The 20,793-nt window shown below is 37.9% G+C and overlaps 1 protein-coding gene across 1 annotated transcript in view; it reads left to right on the top strand.

The window, feature by feature from the left end:
• The window catches only part of LOC129443159 (potassium/sodium hyperpolarization-activated cyclic nucleotide-gated channel 2), an 87,999-nt gene extending 80,344 nt beyond the window's left edge, over positions 1-7,655 (top strand). Inside the window, exon 8 of the mRNA XM_055203591.2 lies at positions 598-7,655. Within this exon, the coding sequence (XP_055059566.2) occupies positions 598-1,562 (965 nt within the window). The 3' untranslated portion in view covers positions 1,563-7,655. The remainder of the gene's footprint in view (positions 1-597) is intronic.
• The last annotated feature ends 13,138 nt before the right edge of the window (positions 7,656-20,793 follow it).

Below are 20,793 nucleotides of genomic sequence, written 5' to 3'. Positions count from 1 at the left end.
TTGGTATGGTGTTACTGATTCTCAACCTGTGGATGTTTTTCATCGCTAAAAGGGAGTTTGGGAGCTTATAGCAGAGCACAGAAGACAACATGTTTGCTTGAGACAGTGCAAGCTAGCATAAAGGTAAAGCTAATCTTTTACATTATAGTGATTATACTGGTAGTGACGATTCTCCAGGACCAATCAGTGATCAACAGTGTTTTCGCATCACGTTCTGGTATCAGCCTGGGTCAGTTGGAACCCCAACCTAAGTGGTACTAATAAAAGTATTTGACTATGTACTGCACCCAGTGGAAAAGCCTCCAAAAATAAGCTGACCTGACCCAAACCAAACCAAACCAAACCGTGGGGTACTATGCAATGGAAAAGCACCATAAATGGTCTTTTTAGTATATTAAATTGCTTTTAGGACTGGTATACTTTATAGTATGCTCTTTATAATACATGAGAATTTCTCTTCATCTTTGAAGTATGACCCCTTGAATGATTCACTGCTCCTTAAAGGTCAAGTTAAATGTGAATGGAGGACCCTCATGCATGTTTTGAATGTGTAATTTTATCTGAAAATACAAATAACTCTCTCTCTCACCTTTACAGGAAAAAAGAATTCCATCCTGATGAACAAAGTACAGCACGACTTAAACTCTGGCATCCTAAACAACCAAGAGAACGAGATGATCCAAGAGATCGTGAAGTATGACCGCGAGATGGTAAAACGAATAGATCCGCAGCGTCCGCGTGCCATGTCCATGACGCCATCAATTCCTGGGGGGATCTTTGCTCCACCTGGGCAATCGCAGGGCAACTCTGCCATTGCCACACTCCAGCAGGCAGTGGCTATGAGCTTCTGTCCACAGTTTGGCCCTATGGTGGGCCCGAGCACCATGCAGTCACCCAGGATGGTACGACGGTTTCAGGTGGTACAAAACATTTCCAGCCCAGCAGCCGTTTCTCCTCAGCAGATGCAGCCTTCGGGTTCGGTACCGTTCGGGGCGCTTGCTGCCATAGCCATGGCCAGTACTCCGATGCAGAGTCCACTAGTGGCGGCAGGAAGCCGGACATTTCAGTATGGGACGGGTCCAATGGGTGGGCGCTCTGGCTCTCAGCTGTCACTCATTCAACAGCACGTCCCCAGTCCAACACGGCCCACCCTGCTCAAGGGCACCCATCCTTTGCACCAAACGGGCAGCTTGACGCAGGATGCCAGGTCCTTGTCTGCTTCCCAACCTTCTCTCCCCCAAGATGGAGCTCAACCTGTCGGACCAAGCCCTTCACCCTCCACCAATGCTTCCTCGACATCAATTGGCCCACCTCAGGCACCTCACCCCGCCATTCCCGGGCCCTCTGGGGTCAGGATTGCTGTATCACAGAGAATAGCCCCAACCCTTCAGGCATCAGGGGCTGCAATTGGGAATTACCCATCCACTCCACCTGCTACAGGCACTCCACCTGGCGTGGTGGGACCAGCACCTTTGGACTCTGCTATACGCAAGAAAGATTCCATAGTAAGCCTACCCGAAACAGACTTCACAGCTAGATCCAGGCTATCGTCCAACCTCTGACGAGAACTTTGGACTCTTCTACTTTCTTGGTCACTGTTTGCTCTTATTGCCCGAGTCTGGGCCTTCTGTAGAGTAGGTAAGCTCGTGGCTTTTCATAAGATCCCAAGTGTGGACAATGGGACAGATTTATCGCTAGATTTAAAGTCTCTGCTACAAATAGATTGTCGAGGTTGGATGCCTCTGTTCCACTTGCTTGTGTAGTTACTGCAGTCCTCTGTACAGCTTCAGATGCCTCTCAATATATTTGTCTTTATTATCCCGAATGAAGGGAAGATCATGTTGTGTGTGGCTTGGTGTGTTAAGTAAAGCTCATATGATGCAATGGGGCCTGGGTGACAAGAAAATCAGGGACTTGCAAGAGACGACAATGATGAGATTTACCGCTTCGCAAAAGTGTTTCGAAACGCCTTCGTTCTTTCTGTATAAGCTCTCTGTGTAGCAATCAAATTACCTGTCTTTCACAATGTTGTTATATATTAATGAAAAAAGTATTATGGACCGCTGGCCGATCTTATATCCACTTGTACATACAGTAGGAGGGAAAAAGGGAAAGAAGTTATAATGAAAAAACTAACAATTGTATTTACTCAAAAACCAAAGTTGAGCTTGAACACAAATTTTGGTTGTGTCTGTGTCAACTAAGAAAAAAACCTCCTATATTTAACTGCCTTGATTTGAAGTTTAGAAGCCATATACATGGTTTGTGTGTGTGCGCGCGTGTGTGTGTGTGTGTGTGTGTTAGTTTGCGCAGTTGATCATATATGCTTATTAATAGAGTTTAGTTTATAAATCAGTTTCATCAAAACGAAGTGTAAAGTTCACGTATGTAGTGGAACGCTTGTATTTTTATGTCGTTTCGTCGGCCATGTCAAGAGACTTTGTTGACCAAGGCAATACTTTACTGCAGTTGCACTGAGCGTTAAGACTTGAATTTTTGGGGTTTTCTGCGAAGCCCGTTAAATTAGCAGACAGAAAATGAAGAGAAGCCAAAAGATTTATCTTTACGTGACTCATGCTGTATTTGTGATCCGTGTTGATCTGCACATGCAATATAATTCTGCAATATTCTTGCCCTGCCTTTTATAAAACCTGTCATAGCAGCATAAGCAATTAAATCAGCGCCATTCAAAGAATGTTTCAAACCTCCTCTTTTAATGCACTGAATGAGGCGATGCAGCTGTTGAAATATATATATGTTTTGATATTGGTCTTCAGTCTATAGCATTTATCTGTTAAAGTAACTATTGTATGTTTGAAATTGTTTCCAGTTTCAGCATATTTCAGTGATAGAAGCGGGTTTCAAAAAGTAAAGCTTGATTTATACTTCTGCATAGAACCTACGCTGTAGCCAAGCGTCAGTTTTTTATTTATACTTTGCTTCGTTCTTCACATCAATGTGTAGACCACATGCAGATCGCTACTACGCAATGTCCACGGGCATGTTACAGTATCAAGGTAGCAGCTTGATGTGTACTGTATGTTGTTAAAGAAGCATCAGCAGTAATAGAGGTAAATATATATCGCTAGAGTTGTTAAAGAGGTCCTAGCATGAAAAACTTTTCCATGTTTAAGTGTTATAATTGGGTCCCCAGTGCTTAAATCAATCTAGAAAACGTGAAAAAGAACAACCCAGTAACTCAAATGCAAGCATGTGAAAAATTAGGTCATTCAGATTTCGCCTGTTTTGTGACGTAGGTAGCAAGCCTTATTACAATAATACCACGCCATAACCAGCACTATCCAACCACGGCACTGTCACTTAGTGCAGAGAGAAAGAGAGAGAGGGAAAATAAACAACAACTAACAGCACAATTGAGTTTCAATTTCAGCAAACCACCATTATGGTGATCAGTGTTTGCATTTCTTCAGCTAATTTGCATTTTAAAGGACACACCCAAAAAACAGCACATTTTTGCTCACACCTACAAACTGGCAATTATAACATGCTGTAATACATTATCTGTGGGGTATTCTAAGCTAAAACCTTACAAACACTTTTTGGGGACACCAAAGACTTATTTTACATCTTTTAAAAAATCTCATAATATGACCCCTTTAAAGGGAATGTTCACCCAAAAATGAAAATTCTGTCATCATTTACTCACTCTCATGTTGTTCTAAACGTGAATTAATTTCTTTTTGATGAACACAAAAGATGATATTTTGATAAATGATGGTAAGCACACAGCTGATTGTAACCATTGACTTATACCATCATAACCATTGATATTTCCCTTTTATTTATATCAGGAAATGTGACGCAGATTTTTTGAGCTAAGGGAGCAGAACAATCGCACGTTTGCGATCTGCATAAAACTGACCAGTTGTTACATTTTTGGAGAGGCGTGCATTAGGCTACTTACAGCCTACAGCGGAGGTCTGACGCAGAACTATAAATCACGCTTACAGTAATATGGTTGACTGTGTTGATTAAATCGTTTTCTCTCTGTTGTCCGGAAGACTTACAGTAACAATAAAGTGTTTATTGAAGGTTGAAGAGGTGGATTGTTCCATTTAGACCTTAAAATTATATTATTTGTTTATGATAATATAAAATATATGATTAAAAACATATTATTGTAAAAATGTGACATATATATTTACCTATTTATTTATTCTATATTTTAAAATATTTATAATGTTACATGTTTGTAAAAATATATCATAATTTGCACAAATGAATAAGTATCTCAAACATGCTGCATTTAAATTGTCAATGGTCTCAGATTGCAGGCTGTTAAATGATGGCCGATTGGTTTCTTTGTTAATTTATTGTCAATAGATATAAAGTTGCTGGCTGATTTATAGATTTGTCTCTTTATAAGAATGTAGCTGTCTGTTTCATTGTCAACTGCTGCAGTTTTTTCTCACTTGAACTTTGAAATTGTAAATACTGTATGACGCTGTAAATTATTTTATGTGCAAGACTGGGCGGTATCACTTCAGAAAATATAATCGGGTGCATAATAGGATTTTGAATGTATGTCAGCCAGCATTCATGAGTGATCTGAATATTAATACTGTAACTGCCATGTAAATAGATCAGTAACAATGCAGAATGGACAACTGTGTGTGTATTTGCTGAGTGTTTGTAGTAATCACATCTGAACAGATACGGTTTTATTTTTTTTATCTTAATTCGTTGCCAGTGGTCGTACAGAACCTAATTATTGTAGCGCAAAGCACACTGCGTCCACATTAGCGCTGTCCAGAGGACAGGAAAAATCGTCACATTCCCAATGGCTAAACGTTTTTTTGCACGCAATTGTGCCGGCTCATTCAACTGACAAAAAAAAAGCATGTTATATCGGCTTCAACAGTTTATTCACTTTTGATTGTGTTCGCTATTGATTTCTTTGTAATTTATTGGTAGATCTTGACACCAGTTTCATTCAGTAGATCACACCTGTTAACAGAGCTGATATACACACTGCAGTTTAGTATTTCTGGGTGGACAACATGAAGCCAATGGTTAAAGGATAATTCCGGTATTTAACACTTTGAGTCTCATTTCTGGTTTGTTTTGGATGAACTACAGTGATGGACACAGAAATGTTGACAATGGGTCGTGTCTTGAGTTTTCGACTCATTTAGAAGCGTCTCTTGACTGCTTCAGAATGGAAGTCAATGACCATGCACAAAATGTCATTAAAACAACACTTAACGTTCATTTTCAAAACTGTACTACTCACCGAGTGGTTTGTGGTGTTCGTTGATGATTAAAAACAAATATATTGGCGCAATGTATGATTTCAATCCGTGTTATTTGCTATAGTGGAACTATTTTTTCAGATACCTCACAACCGCGTGTATACTTTCGCTCTATATTTGAGTCTGAAGCATGAATGAACGTAGTCCAACAAACTGTAATAAAACGGTAGCATACTTTCAAAATCAAGTTTATTTATAACACTTACACCATCCAATATGTTTTTTTCATCAGCAGAACAATAAAGAAGATATTTTGCAGAAACCCCAGTGCTCCGTCGTGCAAGTCAACAGATCCGCACACTTTAAGAGCTAAAGCATATATATCCAATACAACAGTAATCCCCCATAACTCCGTGTGACATATTGACGTCTTGTGAAGCAAATCAATCAGTTTTTGCAAGAAACTGAACGTTATTTACAACATTATTAGTGTGAATGCCAAAGCAGGAAGCGCGTTTTCCGTTTGAGGCGATCTCTTTCACACTGGTGTCGTTTGGTGGCTGTTGGCTATGGATGTTGGTCTCTCTGCGCCACCTATAGAGCGGGAGCGTGAAGCGCACTTCCTGCTTGGCCAAAGCTCTGCATTTACGCTGTAAAATATTTATATATATATTCGAATCTTAAAACTGAAAATCGAATGTCAACCCACGGAACGAATATTCGAATATTCTGGTCCAGCCCTACAAATATGGAAAAATTTATTCTGAGAGAAACCGAGCGAAAAAACTACAACCACATGTAAACAGTCCCTTTTCTGTTTCCCGGTGGCGGAGTGATATATCAGCGAGCAATGAGTCTTCCAAGAGAAGTCAATGGAATTTTACAAAATGCCAAATAAAACACGACAGAAACTGTATTTCGCTACACAACTTGTTTTTAATCATCAACGAACACCACGAACCACTCGGTGAGTAGCACAGTTTTGAAAATGAACGTTAAGTGTTGTTTTAATGACATGTTTGTGCATGGCCATTGACTTCCATTCTGAAGCAGTCAAGAGACGCTTCTAAACGAGTCAAAAACTCAAGACACGACCCATTGTCAACATTTCTGTGTCCATCACTGTAGTTCATCCAAAACAAACCAGAAATGAGACTCAAAGTGTTAAATACCGGAATTATCCTTTAAAATAAAAGTATATGTTTTAAACAAGCCCGGTAAAAGAGCCAAGCATCCACATCCACACCTCCTAAAACAGTTTGAAGATATCAATCCAGCAAAGAAAGTCGCAGTTCAATGGAACCATATCGTAATTTGCAATGTAATCTCCCTCATTGGGTTTCTAAGTGCAGGCACATTTAGTACCTTTCTGTTTCGTGCGTGCAATAAACCTTTCTGTTTTTCTTACCTAAGGACACCAATTTTTTTTGTCATATGTAGCATGTTCCCCAGCTATTCTGGGTATAGGTAGCAAATGTATATAAATATTTTTATTTAAATATGAACCTTTTTTTGCACATGTAATAGATTAAGCCCGAATTAAGCTGCTGTCTGATTGTTTGAATGGAGATCGCAGGCCATGTGATTATTTTAGCATCCTTTCAAAGCAGACTCATACAGTGTGCCTTGCATGCTACAACTCATCCGTGTGGAAAATATGATTTTTTTTCCGCCTTTCCAGCTCGGATGAGCTGGCAGATGTGATGGAGGCACTCATTCCCCCCAAAAAAATGCTTTGAGGGAATTTGGTCAGATTGCCGTAACATTCCCTTATGTTTTCCAGTGCATATGTAAATCAGGGTACTTTATTTGTTTATTTACGTGAACCGTAGTTTCTTTTCTGTTTTAACAATGCACGACGTACTGTAAATACCTAGTGCCTAGTATACTGTATCTATTTCCAAATAGTCTATTTCAGTGGTTAGTGGCTCTTTGAAAGAGAAAATGCAAAGTTTATACGTGTCTTTTGCTTTTTAAAGGAACAGTTTAGCCGAATATGTAAATTCTGTTGTTATTTACATCCTCCTCATGTTTGTTTGCGAGACAGGAGGATGAGTAAATAATGTCATAATTCTCATTTTTGGGCGACCTGTTTCTTTAACCTCGCAATATATGTACAGTAGCTGCTAATTAGTGTTAGCGAAACAATTAACCCAGCATAACCCCGTGTGGGGAAAGCGACTTGCACATTTTGATTTGTTTGGAACCGTGAGCCGCATATCCGGATGCGTGATCATTTAAATAGGATTGTGGTTAAGGATCAACCCCAAGCTGGGTATTACTTTAGCAAAGGTCCAGTTAGACATCACATCAGAGAGACAAACATCTGTAGCGGTTAAATTAAGACTTTATAGCACACAGAAGAAATAAAAAGACTTCTCAGGTTGTCTTGATAACCATAGATTATTTGTAAAGCATGACCTTACAATGTTAGAAAGACATCAATATCTCTTACAAAATATACTGTAGGAAAACGTCAATCATGTCGGTTACTAATTTATTATCACTGTATCCGAGATGTTTAAAGTCAACAAGAAATTGAATTTTACTTGTGAAATGTTGTTTTGAATGACACCAGATGTTGGAAATGATCATTTAATCATGTTAAGTGGGAATTGGGCCATACTAAAACAAAGTCGGCGCTGAATGTGGATTGTATAAAGTCAGCGAAGAGTTGAAGAGGTTCACCAGGTTTAGTGCTTGTTTTCAATTTGTATCTGATGCATTACAATTGTTCTTTTAACACTGTCAGTGGGTAAAACAGCAGCAAAGCCTTAAAGGAACACGCCCACATTTTGGGAATTTAGCTTATTCACCGTATCCCCCAGAGTTAGATAAGTCCATACATACCTCTCTCATCTCCGTGCGTGCTGTAACTCTGTCTGACGTAGCCCCCGCTAGCTTAGCTTAGCACAAAGACTGGAAATGCATGGCTCCAGCTAGTATACTGCTCCCAATAAGTGACAAAATAACGCGATCATTTTCCTATTTATGTGTTGTGATTTGTATTGTCAAACCGTGTACAAATAACAAGGTGATATGAGACACAGCGATCTTTTAACAGTATACATACTGAGAACTATATTCTCTGAAGACGAAGTATATTCTCCGCCCATGCGGCAGTGCTTCGTCTTCAGAGAATATAGTTCTCAGTATGTATACTGTTAAAAGATCGCTGTGTCTCATATCACCTTGTTATTTGTACACGGTTTGACTATACAAATCACAACACATAAATAGGAAAATGATCGCGTTATTTTGTCACTTATTGGGAGCAGTATACTAGCTGGAGCCATGCATTTCCAGTCTTTGTGCTAAGCTAAGCTAGCGGGGGCTGCGTCAGACAGAGTTACAGCACGCACGGAGATGAGAGAGGTATGTATGGACTTATCTAACTCTGGGGGATACGGTGAATAAGCTAAATTCCCAAAATGTGGGCGTGTTCCTTTAAAGGGCACCTATTATGAAATCCATTTTTACAAGGTGTTTGGACATAAATGTGTGTTGGCAGTGTGCGAACACAACAACCACAATAAAAAAATCGACCTTCTACTTCTTTTTAATCCCCATTAAACCAAAGCAGTCTTATTAGACATGCTGTTTTGATTCTCTCAATGTGACATCACACAAACAAATCCCCGCCCACAGCCACTGACTGACTGGTTAATTTTACCTAAAAGCTTTTCTAAATGTGTTTGTTAGCAGCGCTAATGTGGCTAAAGATATTGTCTCAGACTGTATTAATCAGATCTATTTTTGACCAAAAGTGCTTGTTGTCTGTTGGTAAAGGCGTGAGGAGCTTTAGCTCATTTGCATTCAAAGGTACACACATGAAAACAGTGCGTTTTTGCTCCCACCCAAATAGGGGCTTGTTGAAAATGCTATAACAAATGATCTGTAGGTTATTTTGAGATGAAACTTTAAAGACACATTCTGGGCACACCTAAGACTTATATTACATCTTGTGAAAATGGGCATAATAGATGCCCTTGAACGCCTATTTTGTTTTCTATCATTATCATACAGGCATCAATCTGTTTTGAGACACAATCTTAAAATAAAAAGATGACGGTTTTGTTTGAATATTCATGTGAGACCTTCAAGTTTTGTCTAAGTGTAAGTAGCATCAAAAAGTGTTTTAACAAGAACAAACTGACTTTGATAGTGCAAATATATCTGTAGTACGGTGTCCCTGTCTTTCTTCTCAATATTGTCTTACTGTCTTAGTATTTTCTGCCTCGCTGTCATTTTCCCTAAACTCTTGCAAGCCATCCAATTAAATTGGATTCAATGAAACGTCAGATTAGCCATTTGACTCGTCTGCAGTACACTAAATGGATCCGGATTTGTGTCAGATTTTGCTGACCCGAACCCAGCTAAGCCTCTCATGTGGCTATGCTAGTGCTGCTATGTCCTCAGGTTGGTATGCTTCGGGTCTTCAGGTGTCACTGTTTTCATGTGTTATTTACAAATTATTCATCTTCATGTTGGTCCAAACCTGTATGAATTGCGTTTGTAGACCAGATGAATTATGTTTATGTTCTGATTAATGCACAGCATGTAAGTACTTGTATGGGTACTTTTAATTTATTGTACATTCTCAGAAAAAGATACAAAAGTTGTCATTGGGGTGGTACGCTTTCAAAAAGTACAACTTTGTACCTAAATGGTGCATATGAGTACCTTGGAGGTACAAATTGGCACCTAAACGATATACAACTTTGTACCTAAAGGGTGCATATTCGTACCAACGGGGTACAAACTGGCACCTAAACGATATACAACTTTGTACCTTAAGGGTGCATATAAGTACCTCAGGGGTACAAACAGGCACCTAAATAATATACAACTTGGTACCTAAAGGGTGCATATAAGTAGCCTGGTCCAACCAGACTCTCATACATTCATTTCTTTTGTACAGAGTCTGGCCACGCTCCATTGCAAAGCGTTACTTCCGTTAAGGAGGGTCCTCTGTTGAAGTTTAAAACTATTGGATCTGCCCAGAGTCACTCTGAATCTGCCATAACCAATCGCTAACGAATCAAACTTTTCCCAAACCCCGTGGGGAGGAGGGCCATAACGTGTCTGGCGCACGACCTCAACGTCATCGTTCTTAGCCACTCCCCTCTGTTCGCTGATTGGACCTGCAGATTTTTGCAGGAGAAAATGAAACTCTACAGAGCAGTCCCAGACGTTGTAATGAAGCGAAATGAAAATTAAGCGGAAGCACGTAGGAGGTCGGAGCCAGGCTAGCAAATAAGTACCTCGGAGGTACAAAACTGGCACCTAAATGATATACAACTTTGTACCTAAAGGGTCCGTATTAGTAGCTCGGAGGTACAAAATTGGCACCTAAACGATGTACAACTTTGTACCTAAAGGGTGCATATTAGTACCTCCGAGGTACAAACTGGCACCTAAACGATATACAACTTTGTACCTAAAGGGTGCATATAGGTACCTCCGAGGTACAAATTGGCACCTAAACGATATACAACTTTGAGGTACCTATTTGTACCTCCAAGGTACTTATATGCACCCTTTAAGTACAGAGATATACAACTTTGTACCTAAAGGTTGCATATAAGTACCTCGAAGGAACAAAACTGGCACCAAAACGATATACAACTTTGTACCTAAAGGGTGCATGTAAGTACCTCGAGGTACAAATTGGCACCTAAACGATATACAACTTTGTACCTAAAGGGTGTATATAAGTACCTTGGAGGTACAAATTGGCACCTAAACAATATACAAATTTGAGGTACCAATTTGTACCTCAAAGGTACTTAAATGCACCCTTTAGGTACAGAGATATACAACTTCTAAAGGTTGCATATAAGTACCTCGAAGGAACAAAACTGGCACCTAAACGATATACAACTTTGTACCTAAAGGGTGTATATAAGTACCTCGGAGGTACAAATTGGCACCTAAACGATATACAACTTTGTACCTAAAGGTTGCATATAAGTACCTCGAAGGAACAAAACTGGGACCTAAACGATATACAACTTTGTACCTAAAGGGTGCATGTAAGTACCTCGAGGTACAAATTGGCACCTAAATGATATACAACTTTGTACCTAAAGGGTGTATATAAGTACCACAGAGGTACAAATTGGCACCTAAACGATATACAAATTTGAGGTACCAATTTGTACCTGATGTAAATGATCTTTAGATACCACAGCATTGTTTATTCACAATACATACTATGCTATGTACAGTAGTGGCCAAAAGTGATGTCCGCCCTGGGACAGATGCCTTCAACCAACATATTTATAAAGATATATTAAAGATTTGTTATGGATGTTGTATAGCTGAGCTTGGAGTGTAAACTGAAGATCAGATTTAAAAAGGAGTTTTTGACATAATATTATGCACAACTCTGTAAATCAATAGTGATAGACCGATACACTGCAGTGGCCAAAAAAAGACCAAAATTTGATATTTTATTTTATTATTAGCACAAAATGTTTTATTATTTTTCAATAAACTAGAAAAAAACTGTAGTCAAAACTTGTGCTTTATTATTTATTATTTATTTATTTTTGCATATAAGAATAAAAACTATTTATGATAAGCTATAGGTTGCCCTTTAGACAAATATTTTTTGTCAAATATTAACCAAGTTTAGTGTTATTTATTTTGTACCACACTCATATTTTGATGCTTTACTTAAACCTCTTTAGTCATTAAAACCAAAATTGTCCAAATATCCCCTCCGGACATTACTTTTGGCCAATACGGTAGTAATACACTGATGTAGTTCAATTAAGAATAAGGTATCCCCATCACAGAAGTGTCCATCTATATACTTCATACTGCACTTATCATGGTTCTTATTTGATCTTGGATGTGGCTTTGCTGCTATACCCCTACTGATGGTGAGACTAAACATCGACATGTACTCTCTGCAAGGGCCCAAAGCCTTAATCACTGTTTGCGGTGTGTGATCTTCTCCCCTGAATGCACTCTCACACACTTCATTGTGTAGATATTAGTCAGCTGTCCCCTTTGAAGGTCACATGTGGTGCACTGGGCTAGAACAGTTTTGGTCCAATTGGCAGCAAACTCAGTTTCCTGGCACCCTCTTCTTCACTCACCGGTCCAGAATTGTTTTTGCCCCAAACCCCGACATTAAGCTATAATGGTTTCATGTTTTCTCATTTCCTTGTGACCTTTCTGTCTTTCGGAGGGTTGTGATAATTGTGATAGCTCCATCCTTTTCAGTTCCACTTCTTTACATTTTCTCTTTAGAGGAGATGGACTTTTTTGAACCTCCCCACAGAAGCTCAACACGAAAGTCAGCATGTAACTCAATTACCCATGGTGGTTTTGTGCCAAGACCCTCAACCGTTGAGCCTTTAGGGTGGCTGTTTGTAATGCCTGATTAAAAAGGCCTTTGGCATTATTCGATTGTAGCTTATTATGTAAATACGATCATAATTAAGCATTTAAGCAAATCTAAGGTGGTTATTTAGTCTAACAACATAGTCGAGATGATTAGACCGGGCTCGTTTGATTTCTTTAAGGGTTTTGCCACTTGTCTGTCAAGCTAATATCCTGTCTTAAACTCCTCTAATGCTGCGTACACACAGTCAATCGCATTGTGCAAGTTCGTGTCTATTCGTGTCTATAGTACATTAGAAGCTACAAATGGTCAAATTATATTTTTCTTTCTTTGTGTTAAGACATGCAAGCTTTCTAAAGCCTGTTTGTGTCTATTTGCTTCTATTCGCGTCTTTGCATTGACTTTGTATTTAATGTACTCATGCAAATCGTTAGATTCGCGTTTGGTGTGTACACCAGGGGCGTAGCCATGAGGGGGCCTGGGTGGGTCTTGGCCCCTCCATTTACATGTCCAGCCCCCTCAGATTTCCAATTGCTTAAAATAAAGTAAGAAAATGTTGATTTCTTAGTCTGATTGATAGATTGACCAATCAAAATGCTGCGCGGTAAAATGCAGCTATTTTCAAACTTGATTGGATTAGCTCATGTCACGCGTTGTTGTGTGTAATTTACGCTGTCATCTTCGCATTAGAGTTCATTAATATTCGGTGACAATGTGCCATCTACATCATATATATATATATATATATATATATATATATATATATATATATATATATATATATATATATATATATATATATATATATTGAGTTGCTCCCTCATTTTAGGATAGGACCATTTAAACGTGGCTTATAAAAGGCTGCCGAATGTCGTCTGTGGGCACAGTGTTTTTCTTTTTGTTGATATGATACTTTTGTTTATCAGTTGATGCATGATGCGCCGGTTGGTTGGTGTGGTATTTGTCACGCCCCTCCTTCACTGTGATTGTAGAAAATGTCGTTGTGAAAAGTGACATTGATGACCTCAGCATTTCCCCCAAAGTTAAATATTTTTCAACTCTCTGTGCTTCACCTCAGAAAAAAACGCCACTGATGTTGTTTTTGGAAACAAAAACATGACGGCCGCAGGAAAAACGCTCCAGTGAACACAGGGCCTAATACTGAGCACACAAAAGGTTTGCGAGTACTGATACAACACAACGTGCACGCTTTAGGCAGAAGTATGGTCCAATGTTTAAGCGTACGTAAGGGTCTGCTTACAGGGCGTGTGACGCAATTTACATCATCAGAAGAGTACTGTACACACACCGCCGATTTTTGAAACCCTGCGTACATTGAACACATACGCGCATGTGCCTAACGTCAAACATCTGTGTACACGTACGAGTCAAATAAACTATACTTTGCAAGGATGTGCATTAAACTGTGCACATACATTCACTTCAAAAACAGACTTAACCTGGCTTTAGAAAGCTTGCACAAAGAAAGAAAAATATAATTTGACCATTTGTAGCTTTCAAGTTACTATGTCATGAAAAACAACAATTTAGGCATTTTAATGGGTAAGAGTACATAGTTCAACAAGTTATATTTTAGGAGATAAAATGGCGGTCAATAAAACACCCAAGGTTTTTCAGCCAATAGAATCCTTTTGGGATTAAAGGGGGTTTGAATTTAGCAGGAACCGCTGTCATAGAAAGATATACGATTACAGGCCTGTGGTTCTTGGTATCTGATATATTTATACTATGAATCCAACAGTTCAATGGCTCTGTGATACGCCAAGACTCCCTCTACTGAATATTATGACCCTTGTCTTTTTCAGTAATCTGATAAAGCAGTGACAATGTTGTTAAAGCGTTCCTTACAAATGATAACTTGTTGTGCAATAAAGAGATGACATTGGCATATAAAATGAAGTTGTGTCACTGGTTTTATTTCCTTCCTGAATCATTCTGACCCCTTTCAGGATTTATTCAGGTTACGCGCTCTTAGCATCCTCCCTAAAGTCACGCCAACCAACGAAATCACAGTGATTCACTCTGCAGGATGTCAAGCGACACACAACTCACTCGAAAACATTCATCTTCAGTTCATTTGCATTTAATATTCTGCTTACTGGCGTGTCGTTCCCGCAGGAGTGTTTATTCAAAGTACAGATTCGACCTGATACACCAGCTGAACTTTTCTATTCAGGATGCATCTCTCTCAGAAAGCTTTGGTGTCAGATTACTTTCTCTCTCCCATCCAGACACACACACACACACATCAACAAACAGCACTGAAGAGACACCTACTAATGCGGTTAGATGAGAGTAAACCAATACTGCTTCTCTCTCTCTGTAAAAAACCTAGTGAACTGATAAGCGCTATAATTATGCAGCCTATATGGTACAACAGCGTTCTGCATCAGAGTTCACCTGTAATACCTTAAAGGTTGGCTATGTATGCGGCTGACTTGGTTTTGGGACAGAGTGTCCCCCCCTCTCTTTTCTCTCTCTCTCTCTTTCTGTAGACAGTGGCTCTGCTGCATCCCTGATGAGGTGTCTGTGTCTCAAATCCTCCCAGTGGTGCTGAGGTCAGCCCAAGGACTCCACTGGCATAACCACCCACATACACGGATGTGAACAATAACACTCATACTGACTTCATTCGAAAGAGTACACTACCCTTAGCAGTATGTGGGTGATTCTCACGAAAACTTGGTTTTAAAAATGTCAAGCATGAAAATGTAAAAATTGCTTACATTTACTTTTTTTCCCACCAGACATTGAAAAACAAAGTCTGGAGTAAATGGGAACATTAATTTAAAAACTTTTACTTATCATTTAACACTAATTTAAAAATGAGTCCTAAAAAATCTCATTACCGCAACAGTCAGAAAACATCAACACTGACATATTTTCAAAATGACATGACAAACCTGAAAGAACATAATTTGGAGATTCTGCACATGCATTTAAAATCAAAGTATTATGCTTCTATTAATTAAATTAACATTTAATAAGCATCTGTTGCGGTAATGATAATCAAAATGTCGTGTAAGCATTCTGACAAGACAATATTTCAAATTAACTGTAAAAAAAATGATCTTACCTGGTAGCCATCTTGAAGTAACTGGTCCATGTGCTTGGTCACTCAAAATCAAACTTTATTACAATTCTGTATGTGTGCTTAAACTGTTCTCAAAAAGTGTTGCGGAGGATGAGAACATCAGGCATGGACACATCATTTTCCTAATTTTTCTTCATTATTATTATACATGAATATTCAGTAAATATTTTTTCTGTCATCTAAAGTAGTCTAGCAAAACATCCATTTTTTTTTCTTAATATTTTTGTGTTAATTTGATTAAATTACAACATAACGCATGTTCAAACACAGCCGAACACATTGCGGTAATGAGAATTTCAGCAGAAAATGAGATAAAATTTCCAATTATAAATTCTTATGTTGAAATCACACATTGTGCAAGGTAGAACACAGTATTGTGTTAATTCTGATGCTTTTTAATGTTACTATATTACACATTTTAAAGCTAAAATCATTAGTGCCGTGGTGTTTCAATGGTTTCGTGAGAATCACCCATGTACTGTATGCTGTGTAGTAAGCAAATTTTGTGTGCCAATACTGTATCCAAATGACCAACCGTTATTGCCAAAATGTGCATAAACATTTGTTAACACTTTACAATGAGGTTGTATTTTTTTACTTTATTAATGCATATACTAACAGTAAGCAATATGGGTTTTTTTATTTTGCATGTTTTTATGTTTGTTTTAACGTTACCCTGTAAAAAAAATAGGGATGCACCGAAATGAAAATTCTTGCCCGAAACCGAAAAAGAGGGAACCAAGGCCGAAAACCGAAACACCGAAAGAAATTATTATGCCAATTATGTGTACCATTGCATTTATGGCTATCAGTGTGTCCTAACTTTACTAGGGGTGTGATGGATTACAAAACTCACGGATCACATTACAGTTTTTGAGGCACGGATCAGATATTTTTTTTCGGATAAGCAAAAAGGGGGTGGAAAAATCTAATAACAAATAAAGAAATTGCAAACATTTATAAAAAATAATTATTATTTTTTAGAGCTTCAGATTTTTCTTTGTCTTTGGTTGTTTGATTAACATTAATGACACAGACTTAAGAGCTGAGGTTACCGTCTCTTTAAGACCAAATATAAGCACAGACTTTCTGACAGTAATCTATACAAGACATAAAAAAATGTTTTTATTAGAAAAAGAATACTGTGGAGATCATTTTGCTTGTATGTGCCCTGTCAAGAACAGAAAGATTTTATGTTCGCCAGCTTTGTGAAACGCATCTCCGTTTATGCACTACTGAGTGCCCTTAACGCCGCGCACACATACAAACGTTACATCGTTTTTTATTGCTCTATTCGCCAAATGTATGTTAATGGACTACAGTATGGGACACAGTAGCGCAACTCTCTCTAAAGTTGACACATCAAGAGTTCTGATCTTTGAAGGGCATAGAAAGCTGCTCACTTTAGCGCCTTTTTGCGATTAAATAGATCCACACCGCAGACATGTTGCTTCAGACAAGCACGTGCAGGTCGCGGTTTCTGTTTGCGTCATCACAACATTTCGACCGTGTTGTTTCGGTGATAAAAGTCTTTTGGTAGCAGAATATTCGGTGCATCACGAAAAATATTTTTGCACTTACATTTTTAAGTTTAATCAACTTGGATTTACAAGTCATTTTAAATGTATTGACTAGTGATGAGTTACTGTAACTTATAAAAAAGTGTAGCAAATTCAACTTGATTTATTAAGTTACAGCAACTCGCCATTTGTCAAGATACAGTAGTTGAAATGACTTGTAAATCCTAGTTGATTAAACTTAAAGTGCTAAGATTTTTTTACAGTGTAGTTAAATGGCAAAAAAATTCACGTTAGTACTTTGTGCATTAACAAACGGTAATTGATCAAATGTATTAGTAAATAGAAACTAGGGGTGGGCCAATACGATATTATCGATATTGGCGGAAATGGGCAGATCAAATATTGTAGAAGTCTGGGAGGACAATCCGATCCAATACCAAGACAGACCTTGTCATGGCAACTTGGGGTAAAGCGCGACTTGCTGAGCAACATGAAGTTGCACAAAGATGTACTTTAAATTGTCCAAAGTTACACCTTAAATTTCATTTTACATTTTTTAACTAAAAATGTTGCTACTAGTCTGTTTGAAACATTTAAATAAAAATGAAGCAGCAGTATTGCACAATGCTTCATTGAGTCTTGAATTCTGTAGCTCTGTTTAAGCTTTTTGTATGGTTAACAAATGTGTTATTTGCAGCTTAATTGATTAAAAGGGCAATAGATATGTTATTGGATCGGTATCGACAGATACTCAAGGTTGTGGTATCATGGTATCAGACATGAAAACGTGGTATTGACCCAGCCCTAATGGAAACTAGCAAGAACTAACATGAAGAGGAATAAATGCTCTAGAAGTGTTGCTCATTGTTAGTTCACTTTAGCTAATATATTAAGTAATCTTACTTTAAATTAGGGTTACTGTTTTATATACGTTATTTAATCCCACTGAAGTTTAAAATAAAAAATACTGGACTTTTAGTGTGTTAGCATTAAAGAAAGTTATAACACTGACAGAATTAACCTTAAGCAGATTTATTCATTTTTAATTTCTCTTTTGGGAAAAGGTCATGTGGCAAATGATGTGACAACATGTGAACATACGACACTATAAAAAACTGGGTTGTTTCAGCCTACACTGTAAAAAATACTTTGCTGCCTTAAACATTTTTGTTGAATCAACTCGGATTTACAAGTCATTTCAACTTACTATTATTTATCTTGACTAAAGATGAGTTGTTATAACTACAGGTGAGTTGTTATAACTTATAAATTTAAGTTGACTTTTCTCAACTATATTTTATAAGTTGTGACAACTAATTTGACATGACTTGTAAATCTGAGTTGATTCAACAAAATATTTTAAGGCAGCAAATTTTTTTTACAGTGTACACTGTAAAAAGAGTCAAAGTTAAATGAACATTAAGCATGAACAAGTCTTTATCTTTACAGATTAAAACTATAAAATAACAGCCTCATGCAAAGCATTCTGGGAACCAGAAATCCACATCAACCTTTTTCTATTTTTTCCCTTCAGATTTTGTTTCCAAAATGCTTTGCACGAGGCTGTTATTTTAGTTTTATTCTGTAAATATAAACACTTGTTCATGCTTAATGTTTAAAGAGCACCTATTGTCCGATTCAGGTTTTTAAATTTCCTTTGGTGTGTAAGTGTGTATTAGTACATGTTAACAATATGCAAAATGTACAAATATGTGCGTTTCAGGAAGAGAGTGAAATTTGGAGCTACAAAAATGTAAGGTATGTGGAAAACTTTAACCATAAACCACGCAAACACATTGCATTATAGCAAATACACAAAATAACATTGTTTTTTAGCAATGAAATAGGTGCTCTTTAATGTTCAATTAACTTTAAACAAACTGTTGCCAGTAAATAACATCAATTTAACACAGTGGCCCCAACTGAAAATTTTAGAGGCGCAACCAGAAAATTTAGGGGCACACACCGTAAATCAACATGCTAAGCAAATATTCACATTTCTACTACTGTATTACTAATAAATACTTTAATGATAGATGCAGAAACTATAATGTGCTGTTTTCAAATTCACAAAAAAAGGTCAAATTTACTGGTCGCACATGTACGACTGGATGTAAAATTCAGTGGCACACTCTTAATTTTTGGTGGCAAAATGCCACCATTTGATGGCAGTCTGGAGCCCTGAGCAAACTAGTCTACACTACACTACACAACACTTTAATGTATATACATTTATTTTCAACCCAGCATTGGGTCAAAAAAAGGAAAGAGAGCTCATTTATAAAATCCTGTATAGAAAACGTCCTAAATTTGAACTTCAATCATTTCGCAAAAGTGCGTATGTGTGATTCATAATACGAATATGCGCAGAGAAAACGCGGGTATAGATGTGAAATCTATAAATCGCAAATTGTGCGCAGATAAATAGTTTCAAATCTCTGCATTTAAACAATGCCTAAATAATGTTATTGACATATAAAAGAGCACCTGTCAATGTTTAAATTCGTTCAAGAATGGCTTATATTTCCAAAAACCTGCAGCAATCGGACAAACAAAAGTGCGTACGTCTGCTCAGACCCTGAAATGGCGCTAAGCACTTTTGCATGTCAAAGTTTCTGTAATTATGGACTTTGTCGTGGATTTTTGTGTACGCACACTTTACAATCAAATATGTGTCCATGCACGCTTTATAAATGAGGCCCCAGCCACTGGGTTCAATTAACCTAGAAAATGTTTATACTGTATTTGACCCAACAATGGGTTAAAACAACCTAGCATAGGTTAAATTAAAACCCAGCGGGCTGGGCTCATCCCTTTTTGATCCAACGCTGGATTAAAAAAATAACCCAGCATTTTTAAAGTGTACTCATATATGCAGGTTTGCAAATTTATGTTGGGTTCTTGGCTGTTAGTTGTACAGTTGCGTGAAAGAGAGAAACTAGGCCAATTTTAACATCTTGGACAGCATGATGAATTAGAGATTTGATGTTTATCATGCTTGAAAACAAGGGCTAATTTATTGGTTAGTTTACTTTCTCAAGAAAACAACCCTCCCTCCCCTGAATCTCACTCATTTCTGATGTTTTTTATTTCCTGTTGGCCTATTTCCATATATCATCTTACCCAGCAAGCAAAAACCGACAGAGTGAATTGACGGCTAACTATAGACCCAATATAGTTCGGCTATGAGTAACCCACTTCTACCCTAAATAACCTTGAATTTGGTTACATGTGTTTGCTTTCATTTCTTTTACAATTTCTAAACATATACACATCGTCTATCCGGGGGCTATGGCTAGACGTCTGTTAGACTTTCACTGAAAGCCCAAATTATGCCTTGTTTTGGGCAAAATTGCTTGATGGGCACTCTTCTTGTTTCGTTCAGACTACTTTTTCTTCTCTTTGGCTTCTTATTGATAAATAACGAACAGATTTTTCAGAGAGATTCAAATGGCAGTGTTCATCTTGGACGGACCCTTTCTCATTTATTACAGGACCACTCCGGCTCTGAGTGGAGTTCTGCCCATTTCTGAATGTCAAGATTTACATTTCATCCCTCTGAAAAATTGTGAGAAGGTGCACTGAGGA

The sequence above is a fragment of the Misgurnus anguillicaudatus genome, unplaced genomic scaffold (assembly GCF_027580225.2).
Source record: "Misgurnus anguillicaudatus unplaced genomic scaffold, ASM2758022v2 HiC_scaffold_26, whole genome shotgun sequence".
Lineage (NCBI taxonomy): Eukaryota > Metazoa > Chordata > Actinopteri > Cypriniformes > Cobitidae > Misgurnus > Misgurnus anguillicaudatus.
The sequence above is the reverse complement of the archived record's forward strand: the minus strand, read 5'-3'. Positions and strand labels throughout refer to the sequence as shown.